The sequence below is a fragment of the Pleurodeles waltl genome, chromosome 10, assembly GCF_031143425.1.
Source record: "Pleurodeles waltl isolate 20211129_DDA chromosome 10, aPleWal1.hap1.20221129, whole genome shotgun sequence".
Classification (NCBI taxonomy): Eukaryota; Metazoa; Chordata; class Amphibia; order Caudata; family Salamandridae; genus Pleurodeles; species Pleurodeles waltl.
The window spans coordinates 158,282,025-158,303,255 of record NC_090449.1 but is presented as its reverse complement, the minus strand read 5'-3'; the positions used below and the strand labels follow the sequence as shown (position 1 = coordinate 158,303,255).

The 21,231-nt window shown below is 45.0% G+C and overlaps 1 protein-coding gene across 1 annotated transcript in view; it reads right to left on the bottom strand.

Moving 5' to 3' along the window:
* Positions 1 to 21,231, bottom strand: part of MYO15A (myosin XVA) — a 761,224-nt gene that overhangs the window by 561,214 nt on the left and 178,779 nt on the right. The window contains exons 18-19 of the mRNA XM_069212299.1: positions 16,395 to 16,520; positions 14,707 to 14,784 (exon numbers count right to left, since the gene is read on the bottom strand). Coding sequence (XP_069068400.1) covers positions 14,707 to 14,784; positions 16,395 to 16,520 — 204 coding nt within the window. The remainder of the gene's footprint in view (positions 1 to 14,706; positions 14,785 to 16,394; positions 16,521 to 21,231) is intronic.

Genomic DNA, 21,231 nt, shown 5'->3' with positions numbered 1-21,231 from the left:
AAATCAGTCTTGAGATATTTCTTGGCCCAGTCTTGACGTTTCAGCTTGTGTGTCTTGTTCAGTGGTGGTCGTCTTTCAGCCTTTCTTACCTTGGCCATGTCTCTGAGTATTGCACACCTTGTGCTTTTGGGCACGCCAGTGATGTTGCAGTTCTGAAATATGGCCAAACTGGTGGCAAGTGGCATCGTGGCAGCTGCACGCTTGACTTTTCTCAGTTCATGGGCAGTTATTTTGCGCCTTGGTTTTTCCACACGCTTCTTGCGACCCTGTTGACTATTTTGAATGAAACGCTTGATTGTTCGATGATCACGCTTCAGAAGCTTTGCAATTTTAAGAGTGCTGCATCCCTCTGCAAGATATCTCACTATTTTTGACTTTTCTGAGCCTGTCAAGTCCTTCTTTTGACCCATTTTGCCAAAGGAAAGGAAGTTGCCTAATAATTATGCACACCTGATATAGGGTGTTGATGTCATTAGACCACACCCCTTCTCATTACAGAGATGCACATCACCTAATATGCTTAATTGGTAGTAGGCTTTCGAGCCTATACAGCTTGGAGTAAGACAACATGCATAAAGAGGATGATGTGGTCAAAATACTAATTTGCCTAATAATTCTGCACTCCCTGTACATGCCAGCAGCAAAATCAACTAGGCATCAGAATGGCCAAAGACATATCTTGCATAGTCACTGATTTGGCTGCACTGGTGTCAAAATGGCATTTTCAGGCCATCTCTCCAAGGGATAATGATCTGCACATTTCAGCAGCTGATTGACCTAAATGGAATTGACCTGCTTCACAAATGTCAGGTCAATGCAACCAATAACATGAGTACTTGCCAGAATATGATTAAAAGCACATTAACTTTGTACAAGGGCTATGCTTAATGTAACACTACATTGTTGGAGGTAGATGTCACTATACAACTAGTAACATTGTATTTTTCACATCAACAGGTAGAACTGCCACTGGGCACACAGAGGCCACAGAAGAGAGTGCTGCTGCTACCCCCTGGAAGAAGCCCTCAGTGAAGAAGACACTCCTGGATGTCTGGACGTGGAGGACAGTTTTGGCCCATCAGGGCAACCTGGCCAGACACCCACAGTGAGTCTCACCGTCCCCACATCAACACCTCCCAGCCCGGTTGCCTCTACGTCATAGTCAACCATCCATCCCCCAACCTGTGCACCAAGCACAGTGTCTACCATCTTGTGCTCCTCAGTCCTGAATCCTGAGTTGCAGCGCAACACTTCTGACAATGAGGGTCCAGGAACCAATGTGAGAGGGCAGAGGCCTGTTGGGGTAGGGTGCATGGGAAGGATGCTGTGGGCCAGTGGGGTTAGGCCACTGGGGCTGATCCTGGCCAGGACACCATTGGCTACCTCTTGGGGGTCTATCAGGAGTCCCAAGGCATGATGGGCAGCTCTTGACCAAACCCTGGAAAATCAAACATCTTCAGAGGGACATCCACAGGGACATGGGAGAACAGTAGGAGGCCCACAATATCAACATAGCCTTCCTAACAGGGGTGATGAGGGACATTAACACCATTCTGAGCAGGGCTCTACAACACCACTCTACCCCTTTCTTTGGCTCACCAAAGCCAGACACATCTACTTTGGTGTCAGCCACAGGAAGAGAGGCCCTGCCAGTGGAAGAATGCAGTTAAGACACCCATATAACCCTGCATCTGAAGCAGTAGACCTCCCACCTCAAGCAGGAACATCCAGCAAAGAATCCAGGAGGTGCAGACGGCAAGACACCTACCACAGCCAGCAAGTGACCTATTCCTAAAGCAACTTCTTTGTGTGCCACATATTCACTCTGTTGACTGATCCTCGACCACCTAACAATTCCAATGGGAAGAGTGTTCTAGACTTTGGACTCACAATGGTGTGGCATCTACTCCAACGATTTCATTCACCAAGACTGACACCTTCACTTTATTGTTGCTTCTTTTCTGTCCAAATCTTATTTTTAGCATCAGCATTGTAATAAATTTACCCATAACAAATTCATTGTCTGCCTGCTTAATTTCCACATTTTGCTACGTAGAGATGTAAGACCATGTGAACCATATGATGAAGACAGAACTTATTTGAGCAAGGAGGGATTTGTTACAGGTACATGGTGTTCTGTTCAGGATTACAACCATTATACACAAAGATATACATACAAGTGGCTGGTCACACCAAACATTTTATTCCAGGGTACAGCACATAGGCTGTCCATATGTCTGGACGTTTTGAAACAAGATTGTGTGCCTCATACTGAGTCGAACTACACATTCCAAGGTACAGCCCAGGGGATCATGGAAGGAAGGGATTTGTCAGACATTGTCCTGTACAATAGGCAAACATTAAAGTGGGTGATGTCAGCAGTTTGAGTCTTATCATATACCACACCAAAATAATCCAACATCACATAATCCAAGATACAGACAGATGGCAGTACAACATTCCCTGATCACAGGCCCATCTTAATCCAATGACAATGCAACTGATGGTATGACACAAACATGTTTCAGTGATGTGGAACAGACACTGTGGCCTGTAATGATGAAACACATCTACAACTACATATAGGTCATACAAAAAGAGTGGTTAGCCAATATGAAGGGTGAATGACTTGGTTGCAGTCTATGATTACATATTTCATGCCCACATGACACACATGATGCTATTGGCCCACCACAGCACACAAAACAAGTACAATCTGCACTTCTGACCTTCCACCCAACCACTGTGCAAGCTGCTTTGACACAGGTCTCATCCACCACAAATCTGTGACCTACATTACCTGGAACAATCAATGTCCACTTCCTATGTCAGAACAGCATCAGATACCTGCCAATATCACAACTCTGAAATGCGCACATGAAGATGTCATGGTGAAAGTACCTGTACAAAGACAAAACAAGGATTATAGTCTTGAAAAAATACCTATTACACAAATCACATAGCAAGCAACTGGAAAAGTAATTACAGTGCAAGGAAACTGACACAAACAAAGCAACATCATCAAGCTGGAGATATGTCAAGGGTTAACTCTTCAAGCAGCCTTTGGCTGAATATTGTAAAGTATCAGCTACCTAGTTGTTGCTAAAACATTCAGCTCCATGCATTCTTACAACTACAGTTCATTGCACAACCACAGTCACTTACACTCATGAGAAAAAGCCATTGATGAGATCTTCCTGCAACTCAGCTGCTTACTCTTCACCACTGTCATCCTCATTTGGGATTTCATGATTCTCGCTGGCTGGAACTGCAGGCGCCCCCTCCTCTGGGATGTACGGGATATTCCTCCGCAGGGCGATGTTGTGGAGCATGCAGCATGCCACAGTGATCTGACACACTTTTCTGGGCTAAGTAGAGGAGGGCTCCACCAGTCCGGTCCAGACATCTAAATCTGGCCTTCAGGAGCCCAAAAGCCTGCTCCAGGGCCTCATTGAAGCAGACTTCCCCTGGAGTAGTTGAATTCCTTACTGGTGTCATAAACCAAGGACGGTTTGGATATGTGGAGTCTCCTGTAAAGGAATGGGACATATGTGCAACAATGAGTCACTCACCGCATGATTGTAGCAACTGACACTGCACACACACACAATCAGGACAGATGTGACTTACCAACCAGCCAGGCCCTCTCTGGGTACAGTAGTGACTTCATCTGGAGTACTGTGTTGTTCTGCATTATGAAGAAATCATGGGCTAAACCCAGATACCGGGCACAGACATGTGAAATGTAAAGATCTGCCAAACAAACAACTTGCACGTTGATGGAATGGAAGATCTTTCTGTAGCAATAAACCTGTTCATTGGCCTGCGGTGGGACCAAGCCAAGATGTGTGCCATCAATGGCCCCCACCACATGTGGGAGGTGGGCAAAACCATAAAAGTCAGACTTCACATGGGCTAAATTCTCACGTCGGGGAAACAGGATATAGTTGTTAAGGTGTTTCAACATTGCTGCAAGGACATCCTTCAACACCAGACTGGACATAGGTTGAGACATACCAGCAGATAGGGCCACTGTATGTTGGAAGGACCCTATGGCTAGGAAGTGCATTACTGACATGACCTGTACAATGGGTGGTAAGCTGGTTGAATAACTAATAGCTGACATCAGAGCTGGCTCCAACTGACGACATAAGTCCACTATTGTTTGCCTATCCAGGCGGTAATTCATCATGTGCCTTTGCTCCATGGTCTGGAGGTCTGGCAGTGGACGGTAGAAAGGAGTTTGTCGCAACCTCCCTCTCTGTGTGTACCTATGTATGACATGAAATTATTTCCAAAATTAGTCACTGTGTTCACAGCAACATACATGATGCATGTCAATGATATCATGTGACAAAGCATTTCTCACTGGATAGGCATGGAACCAAGTACGCATCACAGCTGCAAATAACACAAGGGTCACATGTGATCCCCATGGTTTTCAACATGTGCACACAACATGAATTCGGACCAAAACCAAAAATGTACAACACATTTTCCCCTCAAAATGTCACTGTATATCACAAACGCCAAAATGACCGTCGGCGGTGGTGGACTGTGCCCAACTCTGCAACATACTACAGTGGTGGTTGAGTAGTAGGACCTACATGACAAGACAGGATAAGTATGTTTGTGAGGTAAAAACCTTTTTTGTAGGTGTGACGCATTTTAAAAAGTCCAATACAGCATTTCAGGCCATCAAAATGGCAGATGCCTGACCTATTCCACTGGACATTAGGGACCGCCCGCGACCGCTGGCGGACGTCATCATAGTGGTAGGCGGTTGCAACCGCAGCATACACAGCCACTGGCTAATGTTGTTGCCAGTGGCAAACGCGGGTCAATGACTGTGTCTGCTGGGGATGACGATTGCATACGTGGCGGACATGACCGTCATGTTCTGAGATTTACTCACTTCACCTTCTGTGTGACACATCTGGGAACAATCATGCCACGTCCAGCAGGGGATGGGGCCCGTGCCTTTCCTACGGAGGAACTGGAGAGACTTGTAAATGAGGTCCTACCCTTGTATGGACAGCTCCATGGCTCACCAGAGAAGCAGGTAAGTACCTAATTTGCACATTTTGCTGTGTACTTCACCTTACTTTCCCTCCTCACAGGCTAGGATGCAGCCAGTTATACTTCTTGTGTGCCTGTTGTTGCAACTTCTATAGCATTAATGGGATGGATATCTGCAGGTATTGGTGGCCAGTGCCATACGTGAAGTTCAGTCATGTTGTGTAGGTTTTTTGGGGTCCTAGTTCATCCTTGTGTTGGATGCACATAAGTAAGTTAGAAGTCATTACTGGCATCCAATGGCATCTCTTTACTCATGATTGTTTGAAATGTCAGACGGCACGTTTGTACATGACAGCCTGAGCTGTGTATGCATGTTGTTTGAGTCATTTGAGAATCATGTGAGCAATGTGCATAGTCGAGATCTTTCAAACCACATCTGGCCTTGCTAAACTATTGTGTGGAAGGAGCATATCCTGAATAACTCTGGCCTTCACGTTGCCACACACACCACATGCAAAATTGCTGTTGGCCACATGATATACTGTCATGCATGGATGTGATGGAAATGGAGGGTCATGTAGGTTTTGTCTGCTCAGTCTGCAGAGACCAGGGCCTGTCAAATGTATCTCCCAGTTTGGGACCTAGTTTGGGCTGTGGGAGTGTCACTGTGGCTATGTAACTGTGGTACTGTTCCCACTCACTGTACCCCAGTAGATCCTATCATGTGGCTAATATGATGCTCTAGTGCCAAACCCACCCTGAATGCCTCAGTCCATTGACTAGATTAGTAATGTGTACAGAGGCAAATCATTAATCTAGTCTATATGTGCATTACGCATCATTATCAATGGATGTCTTAGACTCGTGACAGGTCCCTTATTCCCACAGCTCTGTTGTCACCTTCACACAGGTCATTTTTGTCCTGTACAGACGTATTGCATAACTGACAGTCCCACGGTGCAGACAGTGTGTTGATTCCTGTGAGGCCATGATATGTGACTCAGAAGCTGGATCACAATGCAAAAACTGTATAAAGTATGCCTTTGTTAGTTGGATGTCATCTCTGTAGAATAGACACTTATGTCCAAAGGAGTGTTCCGTGGTACAGGTACATTCCACAGAACCCACCCCCTGAAGAGGCATGAGTCTGCATTAGTAATTCCATACATTCACAAATGGATAAGGAAGACACTTTCTGCACCCACCATGCCAGCCCCTTGATTGTTACTCATGTGTAATGTTGAAGTTTGTACTTTGACATTTGCCTGTAGGGACTACATGTAGTGAGTCAATCTCAGAGAGTGGGAATGTCTTGGTCCATTCATGCCTAACGTGTTTACCCATCAGAAGCCACATGGATGTGTAGTGTACCATTGTGGCTTACATCACAGAGCGGGTTGCTAGAGCATGGGCTACCTGGTGTCAATAAGCATGCTTAGTCTTTGTAGGCCCTGAGCAGGGGAGTGGGTGAGTCTGCAGATTCTAATACATATGTCTGTAGTCAGGTCCCTATGCTAATTGGTTTGTGTGTTTCACACTTGTGGAGTGTTAACAAATAGAAAATGTCTAGCTTGGTGTCCCTGACATATATGTGACGCAACCATTTGTGAAAAAAGCTTGTGATTTGTCTTTTGCATTTGATTAGGTCAACGCCCATCAGAAAAATGAACTATGGAGAGCCATTGCCAAGAAGGTGCGGACCCTGGGGGTCCAAAAGCCGACGGAGCACCCACTGTCGGAAGAGGTGGGAGAACCAGAGACTCTGGGCCTGGAGGATTGCAGACACTCAGCTGGGGATGTCCTCCCAATGTGGGCAGGGTGCCCGTCAGGCCAGGACCCCTCTAATGGCCCACATTCTGGTGGGGGCCTACCCTGACCTTGATGGGCGTTTGAGGACAGCACAACAGCCACAAGAGTGTGAGTACAGGACATATTCCTGCCAGTCACATTGCCAATTGAATGTGTTAGATTCTGACATCTCTCCGTGACGAATAGGGATGAGCCATGTGTAACACAGTAGATGAGTGATTGTGTAGACATATCATGTGTTATATACTGATGTGCCTTGCCTATTGGCCCAGGGCCCTAGAACACAACTTGGTACAATCCACAACCATTTGGCTCTCCAGGGACAACATATGGATATCAAGTACTGTTTGTTGTTGTAGTGGGTGTAAATTGTATGCAACAGACCAATACCCCTCAGTGTTACAGGCCAAAGAGAAGGAAGTGATGGGTCACTGTCCTCAGCCATGTGTCTGGTTAAATGAGTATATTGCCATCTGCCACCCAGAGGCTAGTTTTCTTCAGCGTGTGACTGGTGCTGGTGCTTTACTACTCTCTGGAATGTGACTATTGTTCTTAGGGTGCAGCTACAGCTCACTACTTTAAGTAAGGAATGTCCATAATTTATGTGCCATTACTGTTGCCAACATTCCTTGTGCCTACATGTCAGCACTTGTCCCTTTCACTTTAGAAAAACATTTGTAAGCAGCTGTTTCATGCATGGTCTACCTGCGTTGATGGTATGATGTCTGTATTCACTCACATATATGTGCATGGCAACCTGTGTGTGGAATAAGACATTTACCATCGGGGTACATTTCACATACTCTCAAGCTTCACTGCATGTCATTTGGCAACTGCAGTAGTAATGAGGGACATGACAGGTAAGCCTAGAGTTTTTAGCCACAATGTTCATTTATATGCCACTGATGTAGAATCATGTAGCAAAGTGCTTAACACATGTGAAATGAGGAAGGTTTGTAACCCGAGTGTTGGCGGCATCATGGAGTAACTTGCAGTTAGGTTGAGATCACATGTGTTGGAGTACAAGCATTAATCCACAGACATCTGGGTTTGCATGGCCAATTGGGCAACATGTTGAGGGTCTTCAACGATTACTTGCAAATCTCTGGGCCTTTCCAAACTCCAAGGGGCTAATGGCGTCTACTAATGTATACATAGTATGTAATTGTTAGGGATGCCAGATATTAGTGGTGATTTACCTGGGGCTTGCTGATTCATTATGTTGTGGAGTTTAGAGACATACCTCCCTGACATATTGCACATGATATCTACAGTGTCCATTTCAATGCCAAATGTTGGCCTACCTGAGCAACATTAGTACTACCTCCATGACCCCATTGGGACAAATATCACTTGGTGAGGTGTGCATTGTGGAGCTCCTTCCAGTGTGAAATTAATATTTCCATGTCACCTTCTCCAGGTTATTGTACTGTTGTCAGCAACTTGGCAGTATATTAGAGCGTCATTTCTCATTGTTGGGTCATTATATATGTGACAAATAGATGTGTGCATGACCTTGTGTGGGATCTGTGTTAATGATCTTGGCACTGGCCTACTATTGTATGACAACAGGTAACTCAGGTATGCTCCATGGGGCAAAGCACTGAGTGTGATGAGGTCTCCTATTGGTTCAATGGTTACTGTGATTGCACAAATTCAGCCATGCAATTGTAGTTGAATGAGATCCTGATTTTCCTGTGGGCAGCTGTTGAAAGTTCAGTTAGCATGCATGCATATGGTATGGCACATGTATGGGCCACTTAGGTGCAGTTTGTTCCTGATGCCTTCTTGACGTGATGGTAATGTTTGCTAATCAGAGCTGTAGTTCAAGTGTGCTCATGGACATGTGATGACCCTATTTATCTTTGTCGTTGCAGCATCAGCCCAGGGAAGTGAAGGAGACACGGCACAGCCGAGTGGGGAAGCATCTGGCCACAAGACTTCAAGTCAAGGCACCACTGACACAGAGGGACCCTGTGGCCCGGAAGGTGAGGGGAGTGCCACGGGTGAGACCCCTCACCATCCTCTTCATCATCAGATTCTTCCTCCAGTGGCCCCTCCCTAGTGGCGGTGGATCAATCGGGACTTACCCCAGTACCATCCCTGTTGCTCCCCACCCAGCTGCCCGTACCCACTCACCCAAGAGGGTGGGCATCTCATTTTCAGCAGGCACCTCCACCCAGACACCCCCACTACTCCTGCCATACCACACACAACATCAAGCATACCAACAAGCACCACAACAATCAGTGACACACCCACCACATCCAGCATACCGGCATACACCACCACAACAGACACACAGACATCACCACATATAGCATACCTGCCGACACCACCCCAACAGCCACACACACATCCACCTCTCCTACATCACCCAGCACCTCAACCTCCCAGCCCCTAAGACATGCAACTGCCCACACTCAGACATGCAACAGACACCACCCAAACACAAGCATACCTCCCACACGCACACACCCAAAACATCCAAGCCAGCACAGCAGAAATCCACTCCCTCAACCTCCAAAACCCCACCCCTTCTGCTGACTGTCCCCATGTTCCTAAGTCTGATTTTTTTTGTCTGAGTTGTCCCTTTCCCCTGTTCCCTCCACCCTCCATTACAAAGCCAAGAGGCCCGACCCACCTCCCAACCCGTCCCTTCCACCTCCATGTCCTCCCCTGTCACACTTTCTCCCCCCTGCAAGCACCTATAACCCTCCCCCCAAGAAGAAGCTCACCCCTCCGAAGAAGAAGTCTACCCCTCCCAAACCCTCCCCCCTCCCCCCGATGATGATCCCTGAGTTGCCTGCCTGCTAACTTGATGCCCCTCCCTGTGGAAGTTCCCTGGCAGGTAAGGAGTCAAGTGAGGCACAATGACGTACCTGGACAATGGCAAATGGACTGGCCAATGGCCTTGGATTATTGTGTTTTTTGTTACAAATAAACACAACCAATTGGTTTATTTGGGTATACATTTGTCCTGCAAATCCTTTTTAACCTTTAAGTTGTTCCTGAGAAACTTGCGTTGTCTGCCTACAGTTGTGTGTGTTTCAGCCTACTTGCTGATCCATTTGCTGGTGTTTGCAATATCTGATATTGTGGGCAGTGCTGGTATCCCCAAAGACAAGGGTATATGTTGACTGTGTGCATGTGCGTTTGTTAATGCAATTGTGGTGTCATAACATTCTGTTCTGTTTGTTATGGTAAGTATTTAATCTTGCGTAGTCCAATGTGAGCATGTATGGTGTTAGACTTTTCCCCTGATATGGATTATGGTTTTTTCTAATGTGTGGCAGCTTGAGTTTTGTTTGTGCAGACATGGAGTGTGTTGAACTGTGCTACCTTTGTTTGCATTTGACTGCAATTCCATTTAGCTGTGCGTATCTTGCAGCTACTTCATGTAGATGTATGGCCCATGCAGTTTGAGTTGTTTTTGCTTTGCTGACTTGCACTTCAACATTGTTCAGATACACATGTCACTTGAGTCTAGTATTGTTTGTCCCTGATATACCTGAAGGGACAGTTTCTGTGCAAATGTTTTTTATGGGCATGTGCAAAGTGATACGAGTCCCAATGCAGCATCCTTCCCTGAGTGCTCCTGATGCCGCCATCCCTATTGTGCAAGTATTTTTTTAATGTGAACTTTGTATATTTGTCTCTCAGACTAATGTGTATCCCATTGTAGTTCTATTGTGTTGCAATGCAGGTGATGTGTGTGTCCATTGCAAGGCTGTTTAATGGTACTGGTGTTTGTGTTCCATGCCACATACATACATATATGTGTTGAATGAGATGGCTGTCCATGGCACGTGTGCAATGCGAGTGTGTGACTAGTATTTGTAAATGTGATGTTGCTGTGTTATTGGTGTTGGTGTTGTGTGATACAATGTTGTATAGACTTCACTGTACCTGTGCCTGAGATGGTTAGACGTGTGTTTTTTGTCTGGTGTTGTGGTGCAGTGAGGGTGACCTGCCCAAAAGGGGCCTTTGGTGACTGTGAATTTGTCCCTATTTGTGTATGTTTCCGACCCAGGACACAAAGAAAATGTACTTGCTGCCCATACTGTGACCCCCCATATCATATGGACGACAGCGCAACAATCTGTTGTTGAGCTGCATGACACAGGCGGTTGTGCCCATGGTAGTGTGGATTTTGAGCAGCTTCAAAGATCATCAGCAGCGACAGGACATGTGTGATAGGCTCGATGGCGGCATCGGATGTGTAAGGCTGCCTGCAGATGAGTGTCTCCCTACATACTCCCTGTTTCTGCCTGGTGAACGTGATGGTTGGACCCCATTGTCACATTGGCTGTGTACAACCTCATAATGTGACAGGCGAGAACCCTGTCTCTGCCATCCTGTTTGTGCTGCTTTGTGATTGCGGCAGTCTCTGCTGCCTGGCCCTGCCGGTGGGACCACAGCGGTCTTTGCTCCATAGGCCCACATGACTCGTAACACATCTGTCCGACCACCAACCCGACGGGGTTCGGACCGCCACCGCCACCATGGCGGTGCATGGACTGCCAAACTTGTAATAAGGCCCTAAGCCTTGAAATTTCAAGCCATCAAAAGCACAGGCTAGAAGTCACCCAGAACCTTTATTTCCCCCCAGATCACCAGCAAATGACTGAAATTCTGCTTTTGGTTCTTCTGTGATGCTCTGTAATTGCTACAGCCAACTGTACAAATTAATATTCTGGAGTGCAGTTGAGGGACCTACGCACGTTACCATTGTTGATTAGATCAACGCTGGTTGTGTGTGTGAAAATCTCATAATTTACTTCTGCATAATTTTGTGAGATTTCAGAAACAAATATGCAAATCCACGAGTAGTTTAGTGCAATGTATATCTGGCATTTAGCTCTATTTTATAGCGTGAAATGAGCCCTCTCCTTCATTTCTCCATGCTGTGCCTATTAGTTTCTTTGAAATCAAAAACTCACCATGAATGCCAGGGTGATGCAAACTCGGAAGCTACCAAGGGCCACATGTACGAAATTCAGGTTTTGCGACTCGCAAAACCTGAGGTACAACAGTGTCAATGACACTGTTTGCGATTCCCAATGGGGTCACAAATGACCTACCTCATGAATACTCATGAGGTAGGTCACAATTTGCGACCCCATTGGGGATGGCCGCCCTCACAGGGATGGTGGCCTGCTGGAGACAGCAGACCACCATGTCTGTGACTGCTTTTAAATAAAGCAGTTTTTTTTTAAATGCAGCCCGTTTTCCTTAAAGGAAAACGAGATGCATTTCAAAAACAAAAAATGAAAAGTTTTCTTTTCATTTCTTCAGAACAGGCAGTGGTCCATAGGACCACTGCCTGCTCTGAAAAAATATTTTTGCTGCCATTCACAAAGTGGAAGGGGTCCTATGGGGACCCCTTCCCGTTTGCGAATGGGTTAGCATCAGTTTGAAACTGGTGCTAACTGCGATTGTTTTGCGACCGCATTCACGGTCACAAAACAATCATACATGGAACACCCCTTCCTAATTGCAAATCGCAAACCCTTTTTGCGATTCGGTAGATAGATTACTGAATAGCAAAAATGGGTCTATACATCCCAAATTGCATTTTTCAAGTCGCAAACGGCCCGATTCACCATTTGCGACTTGAAAAATGCGTCGTACATCTGGCCCCAAATATGTTAATTTTAGTACAATGTGGCTATTTAGTTTGATAATGAACCTCAAAATCAGAAGTACTTTCAAGGTTTCCCTGACAAATAGCTGTAGCCGCACCATTCAAACAGAAAGTAAGCAGCAACTTCAGGTTACAGATGTGGACATAATAAAAGATCCTCCGCTCTGCAGAGACCCTGCATTCTCATTGTTTAATTGCGTACATTTCGCCACTGTACCTTAATTGAAAAAAGAAATGCTTCTCTCTTATTACAGAGTGTCTTCTTAATACGGATGACTGAGTATACAGGTCTGAAGTTAGTACGGACTTTGTATTTTTGAAATGAGAGAAGATCAGATGAGTTCACAGACCCATATGCAGTACCCAGGTCATGGTGCATAGAACATAAAATAAATGTGCACCTAATTATTGAAGGTCAATGAACAAGCTAAGAGCATGAGATGGTCTAATTCTACTTCATGGCACAGAATCACATATTCTAGAGACAGTGGTTATTCTGTAGTTCTGCTTCTGTGTGAAGCTCATGAGCTGCCATCTTGTTCTTTTCTCTCTCCCACATACCCTCCGAATTGTTTTAATACAGTGTGCTTAATGCTTAGTTAGAGTAATGGGAACACCAACAACATTGTACACTGTGTTAATTAAATTATGTGGCAGAGAAGAATAATAAAACGGCCGCCAAAAGCCCGTCGCCCCGGCTACCATCTGTTCGGCCAATTATGACCACAGCTAGATTTCCGCAACAAGAAGGGCGGAAATCCAGCTGTGGCCATACTGGCAGATGGGGGTAAGGTGGCGCTGCTACCACCAACAGGGCCACGCCAGTAGACCGCCGCCAGCGGTATCATGACACATGATACAGCTTGGCGGTTTTCTGCTGGCTGGCACTGCTGGCGGTAGCAGCGCCCCGTCGCGTTCCCTGCTGGAAGACCCCCTGGATTCAGGTAAGTCAGGGTTTCTGACAGGGGATGGGGGTAGGGGCTGTTGTGTGTGTGTGGGGGGGAGGTGTGCATGTGCATGAATGCGAGTGTGTGTTTAGTGTTGTTTGCGTGCGTGTATGCATGTGTGTGAGTGCGTGTATGAATGGAAATGAGAATGCGTGTCTGCGTGTAAGATTGTATGTGTGTGTGAATGAATGAATGCATGCGTGTATGTATGCATGTATGTCTGTGTGAATGAGTGTGTGTCTGCGTGTGTGTATGAGGGAGGTTGGAAGGGAGGGGGAGTGTAGATGAAGAGGGGGTGGGGGGGCACCTGGGGAGTGTTGAAGGGGGAGAGGGACTCCCATCAGTGACAGGGAAGGAAGTCCCTGTCACTGATAGGGCCTACCGCCATGGTTTTCGTGGCGTTATGAACACCACGGAAATCATGGCGGTAGGCAAGGTCATGATGGTTATCACCAGCCCGGTGGCTGCTACCGCCATGGCGGACAGAGTGGTACATTGGCGGGTTGGCTTCAGCCAACCTGCCAATGTCATAATGTGCCGGTAAGTACCACCAGCCTGTTGGCGGTACTACCTCAACTTTATCTCAAACCGCCGGGGTCACAATGACCCCCATAGTCTTCTATTCAATGAGGGTTAAATATAAAGTAGCTTTTAGCAGGGAGAGGAGGACTGCCTTTTCTACAATGAATCCTGACTGAAACATATATGGGCAGATTTAAAAGCCCCTAGCGCCTCCTTGCACCATATTAGCGTCATTTTGTTTTACACTAATGTGGCCCAATGAGGTCAAAATCACAGCGCCAAATTTACAAAGTGGTGCAATGCATGCATTGCGCACTTTGTACCCTTTTGCGCTACATTATGCCTGTGCCAGTTGTAATGTGTGCAAAGGGGGTGTTCCACCATTCAGGGGGCTGAATAAATGGCACCAAGAAATCTTAAAGATTTCTTTGCGTCATTGTTTTGGGCAATTTTAACACCTGCTCCGAACAGGCGTTAAAAGGAGGCACATCATTGTTTATATGGGCCTCAATGGGCTTTGCAGGATTAGCGTCAACATTTTTTATGCTAATCCTGCAAAGTTCCGAATTAGCGTAAAAAATATTGATGCTAGTTCCCCTAACTACTGCCATGGTGCGCCGTATCTTAGGTACGTTGTACACATGGTGATGTTAGAGGGGCGCTAAGGGGTGCAAGAAAAGTGGCGCTCCACTGGGTACAGCAGCACTTTTCTTAAATCAGGTGCATAAATGGCCCTATTCCCCAACTAAAGATATACAGTACCTTGGTTTTGCTGCTGACGAAGAGATCAATGACGTCCTGACGGACCTGGTCATAGTTTTTGTCCAGAAACTTGTGCACCTGCAAAACAGTCAACAATCCACAGGTCAGTCTTTTGGTGGGAGATCTCTTCATATTTACCAACTCCATTGGTCGACCTTCCATGAACCCTCCAAGTATACAGAAGGCCAGCTATCGGTCTGTCACCTCCCCAAAGATCCTCTCTGTTATCTACCACCACCAGTTGGAGGCCTTTCATAGACCCTCAACAACTCCTCAGCCTATGTACATGTATCCACCATCACCACACTGGAAGACCTGGTGTGGATTCACCACTGCAGAGATCTTACAATTCCAACTACTTTCACTGGTGGAAGTGCCACTCATCCCCCATCTTCAATGAGATGTTTTCTAGGGGACCACTACCTCTGCTTGGTTCTTCATTGGCAACCTTCAATGTAACTAACCACAGTGTTGGGAAATGTCTTGTTGCTCTGTCTCTTTGATGCCCAATAGTGCTTCTCACATCTCTCTCAAGCAATCTGAAGTTTAGGTGAGTCTGATTGGTTTAAACAGTGAAGGAAAGCCACCCATCCCCCAGCTGTACATCAGACATGATCCTTTTCTTATAAGCCTCTGGCTCTGCCAGCAACCTCCTTCTCCTTCTTCTGCAAATTTATAAAATGGACTGAACCAGAGTTTATTGTTGCTGAGGAGGGCTGGGAATGGGCAGGGGACTGTCATGGGAAGTAAAGTGTCTGTGAGCTCCATGGCCCACTGTTTCCTGGGTTTGTAAGGATCAATTTGCAGCACTTTCTCAGTGTTAGGCAGTGGGGTCTTTGAGACTTGAACATCTTCATAAAACCTCTCCGTGGGGTGTTCCATGCCCTTAAATAGAGGTGCTACATTCTCTACTTCCAAAGACCTGGAATGGAGGATGGCTGCCTCCATAAGAAGCTTAAAATGTTCTCTTGTCTCTAGTGGCAATGTGCACCATGTGTTTGTTAACTGCAAGGAGGGCTTTAAATATGGTTCGGATAACTTGGACAGACGTATCCTATGTTGTGTACCGAGCCCCACTATCCCCATGCTGTCTGTGAGCCTAGGTACCTGTAAGGAAAAAAACAGTTAAAAGGGACCCAGAAGTGGGTAATGCATTAGTAGAGGGATGCTACAATAGCCTGCTGTTGCTTTTTGTCACCAGACTGAGAAACCCGGGTGAGCCAGTAGAAGGACACTATTTAGAATTTCCAGTGTCAGCCCTTAGTCAGCCCACTCAGCTAACCAAATCACCATTCTGCCCCCCACCTCTCGAACGATTGGTCCTCTGCTCACCTCACCTTTTCCTGCCCTCAGAAAGGAGAGTGAGCAAGCAAGCCTCACTATGCTCAATGGTGTTTGAACAGACAGCACAGCTGCTTCTGCTACCATACCTTTCCAATCATATAAAAAATATTTAATTGTGCTCCATTTACATAATAGTAGTACACTACACATAGTTGTAAAATGGTCCTTCAACTATGCAGCACATACAGATGTAGTTTTTTGTAGTCTCTGTGCACAGACATCCCAAACCCACTCACATATGTCTTGTGGATTATGTTGCATGAACCTTAGCCTCAGCTCACCTGGTGCAACATTCCCTGGCAATAGCTTGGGTGTTTGTTCCAGATTTCCCTCAGTGCACTTACCTGGTATGTAACCTTTCCTGCAAAATGTTTGATGGTGAATTCAGGAAGAGGCATCTTTGGCTTGGAGTAAAGCTCATTAGAGCCGTGGTGATAATGACACTTCTGGAGGAATGTGTGGTCAGTTGCCTGAAACATGTAAAGAAGAAAATTGCAAATGTATTAAGAATGATTGGACACTATGCGAGAAGACAAGCTTTCAATCGATCTCTCGCTCTCTCTCTCTCTCTCTCTCTCTCACACACACACACGCACACACACATAACCACACACACACTCCCTCTTTCTTTCTCTCTTTTACACAATCTCTCTCTTTCTTCCTCTCTCTCGCACTCCACCGCCCACCTCCACCTCACCCCCACCCCCAATGTGACTTAGGTACACAGTGTTGGGGAAATGCAATGCAAATAATAGTGAAACCCACAAAATCATATTTTGGGGGCATTGATGCAAGTGTTTTGCAATACGCTGACCACACTTGACACACTTCCTGGATCCACTCATTTGAAAATGAATACAACATACGTGTAGCAAACTGACTGATGAAGTTCAATAATGAATCCAATATTTCTAAGATGTGTTTGTTAATGAGTGACATGTTAGAGGAAACAATTATTTTGAAGAAAACATTGCAAAACTGGAAAAAAAATTGGAGACTTCAGGAAATTTCCTAACTCTATTTGCATTGATTACAGTGTGCATGAGTATGGTTAGAAAATGGGTATAAGCCAGCATTATGTTGAATACCAGATGCTTACACACTTAACCTCTCCAATGCATAAATTACAAGCCAAAGAACCACAATTTTGTATGTATTTATCAAATTGCGTTGTTTACTATGGGCGAGATTCACAAAGGTAAACGTAGAACTGAAGTTTAAGGTTAAACCTAAAGTCTAGGTTTTGACCTGAAGTTTAAGTTTAGACTTCAGGTCTAAACTCAGCCTTCAGGTCTAACTTAGACTTCAGGTCTAAGTTTACTTTTGTGAATCGGGCCCTATGCATTTCTATTTCTATTTGCATTTATATAGTGCAACTGTCACTTCCAGGGGAGCATCCTGGGCCTAAGCAAATCACAAAAAATCTGTTAAAGAGAAATATGATGTCGGAAACCTGATAATTACAAAACAGAACAGCATAGTGTATCTGGAATTTCAAAAATCCAAGTTTTAAGCTGCTTTCGGAAAATAGATTCCTCCTTTATCCTTAGATGTTTGAGAAAGGAATTGCATACTTTGGTACCAAGAACAGAACAGGATTTACCACCTCTGGTTTTTAATCTAAAAAATTGTGATTTAAGCAGGTTCTCTTGTGATGATCTTAAAGGTCTACTAGAATTATAGTGAGTGAACCTAGCTGTAAGAAATTTAGGACCGATTGCGATAAAGGCTGTAAAGGTTATGAGAAGAAGTTTAAAAGGAATTATCATATGAACCAAAAGCCAATGTAAGGTTTTTAATGCAGCAGAGGCGAATTACCTAATGGGTAATTTAAGAACTGTTGTAGCAGCTGTATGTTGGTCCACTTGTAGTTTCTGTATAGTCTACTTAGAAGAATCCCCTTATCCCTCCCCAACCACAGCCGCCGCCACCTCCCCTCACCCACCCCGTCCTGTCTTCCCCACCCCGTCACATCTCCGTTTCAGTTAGAGCGGCATTTTCCACTTACCGCGGGAGGCATCGGACTACATGTCCCATTCTTTCCTGGGTCAGGCACACGCGACATGGCCACATCCCCCACGCCCTCACTCCCGGTCTGACGCTCCCCTGCTCGACAGCAGGTTCTTTATCTTCTGTAGCTTCCCGGCCGAAGTCCATTGATGGCCAGGGAGGGATTCGGACTAGGTGCGCCAGTGAGCGCCACCCTTTGATGGAGTAAGTCTGCGCGACCTGGGAGGCACCCTCGGATGCTACAGATAAGACTTATTCATTTTGAGTTCATCCTTTACTTTTGTCAATTTCTTCGTCTCATTTACTATTGTCAGCATGGCTCCGTTTTAACCCAGTGTTTTCGGAGCCAGTTGGTACATATCTTATTGTTACTGTGTTACATTTTTGCTCTTCAGCGCCTTAATGCGCTTTAAAGAAAGGGTTCCCTTTTCCCTTTACTGTTTAAGCAATTAGGCTAGTTCTCCAAGTGTGGGGAATACTCGTAGCCTTCTTCTGAGCCCATATTTTGGGCATCCTTGATCTGCTAACAATCATTTTATGCCTCCCATTGCTATGCTTATCTGAGTTTCTGCCGCCGTTCTTTTTTTTATAGTCTGTGACTATAGGGGGACACTCCCCCTCTCCAAGACCAGGGGCCAATTGCCCTTCAATAACAGGGTAAGAGACCACATTCTCCTTTTCTTCCCGCAAGTAGTGGGTCAATTTCTTACGTAATAGTTTACACAGTGTGGCTGGTTTTAAATGTATTGCATGATTTTCCGCATGCAATTTCACCATTTTGTGTGCAGCGGTTTGCTGTGTTAAGTATCACGTACATGTAGTCATGTCATATTTAATTAATTGTTCTCCTTCATCTACAGGCCCCCGTGTTAAGTAATCCACATGTAGGCCCATCTTTATTACACCATTCCAGCCACCTCCTACTGAGGTAAGCCACTTTTCCTCTTAGTGCATGACCCTTCAGTGCATGAACCTAGGGATCCTGAGGCCCTGACGAATGCCCCTAGACCTTCTCTGGCTTGAGTTAGCAGGCAGAAACATGTTGGCCAGTAAATAGTAGGTGACTCTTTGAGTCATTATGCTCTTGAAGCGTCCCAATTGTTTTTAATCTCACCAGCAATCACCACTAATAAAGGTGGAACATTACATAGGTAATTGATTAGGTGTTTTTAGTTTTTCTGTAGCACAACTGGATCCCATTATTATCCAGATAACCTTTATCTCCGCACTCCCTCCAAGTTCCTTTAACGACGAGGTTGAGTCCGTCCAGGTGGTATTATCCAACCTGGATGGGGCTAGGTCAGGGTTCTGCAAAGTCGGTCCTGGAGAGCCGGGTCCATGCCAGATTTTTAGTATATCCACATTTAGAAATAGATTTTTAGCATATCCACATTTAGAAAAATGTAGATTACTGAAACATCTTTTTTCTAAATGTGGATATGCTAAAACTCTGGCATGGACCCGGCTCTCCAGGACCGACTTTGCAGAACCCTGGGCTAGGTGGTCATATGATGAAGTATGATACTATGTAGTGTGTGAGGCAACCTACTCCGTAAGGAAAATTCCCCTCACACCATTCCCAGCACACAAATAAGTCCCGAAATCCGGGATATGGAGACGGTCCAGGGCAAATTAAATTTATTTTGTAGCTATACGATACCTTATACTCCTTGTGTATTTGTTTACTTAGAAGAACCTTCATATAAACTATTACAATAGTCCAACCTGGAGGTGATGAGCACACAGGCAACAGTTTTCCTTGCTGATAGGGGCAAAAGATCAAAAGATTTCTTGAAAGATTTAATTAGATTGATACAAGTTCCTGCAACTGTCAAGGTCTGAGGTCAAAAGGACAAGGAAATATCAAATGTTATCCCTAGGTTTCTAACAACCTCAACTGTAGCGAGCCGGGGAGTGGCATTAGGCCACTATTACCAGGGCACAAAATTATTGAATTTGCCAAGAAGCAGGATCTCAGTTTTCTCTGTATTACATTTCAGGTGGTTGGTGTGCAGTTAGACAATTTTTGAGATTCTGCTCAGAACCCAGTGAAGATTTATCCAACGATATTATTAACTGGGTGTCATCGGTGTTAGATATTGTGTCTATTCCAAAACAAGAGATTAGGGAAATTAAAGGAGTCATATAGATATTGAATAAAACAGGGCTCAAAGAAGAGCCCTGCAGACACTAGATGTGACAGTGGATTCTTCGGAAAAATACGTCCCTAGCTTAACCATCTGTCTTCTGTTGGTGATGAATGACTTTGGTCAAGAGAAGGCCGATCCAATAATTCCACAATCTGAAGAAGCTGAAGAAGAATTTCATGAGAGATGGTGTCAAATGCTGTTGAAAGATCCAATAAGATCAATACAGCATTATTACCAGCATCCAATGTCAATTTTAATGTATCTGCTACTTCCACCAATGCAGATTCATTGGAATTCCTTAGGAGGAAGCCTGATTGCAGCAGGGGAAGGGCCTTAGCTCTTTCTACGGAGGTAATTAGTTGTGTGTTCACCAATTTTTCAATTATCTTGCCCAAAGCTGGCAACAATGAAATAGAGCGTAAGTTGGATAAAATAGTAGTGATCTAAATGAGACTTCTTATTCAGGGATTTGACCACAGCTAATTTCCATTCTATCAGGACCCCAGATGTTCTCAGAGTGTTATTCAGTATTTAGTTTACCAAAGGATTAACTATATCCACGATCTTATGTAAGACATGATGGAGACAGGGATCTTTAGGTGATCCAGTTTTACAATTTAAAATCGCACAACAGGATTGAGTAAGCAAAATTTCTTAAAAGGTTTCAAAAGTATCAGTTTCTCTGTTAAAAAATGATCTATTCCTAGACTAGATGAGGGAGAAGTCGATGTCATAAAATCCTTTTTAATTGCCTGTAACATGTCTACAAAGTAGGACTAAATCTGGTCACATAAGACTTGAGAGGAGGAATCTGCATTGGTAATGCTGTAGGTTTTAAAAAGACGTTTGAGATTTAAAAAATAGCCTTTTGATCGTTATGGGCTTCCTTAAATAATTTGGCAAAATAAGCCTTTTTAGCAAACTTAGGCCCATATTTATACTTTTTTAGCACCGCATTTGCGCCTCTTTTGCGTCAAAAAGCGGTGCAAATGCGGCGCTAAAAAAGTATAAATATGGGCCT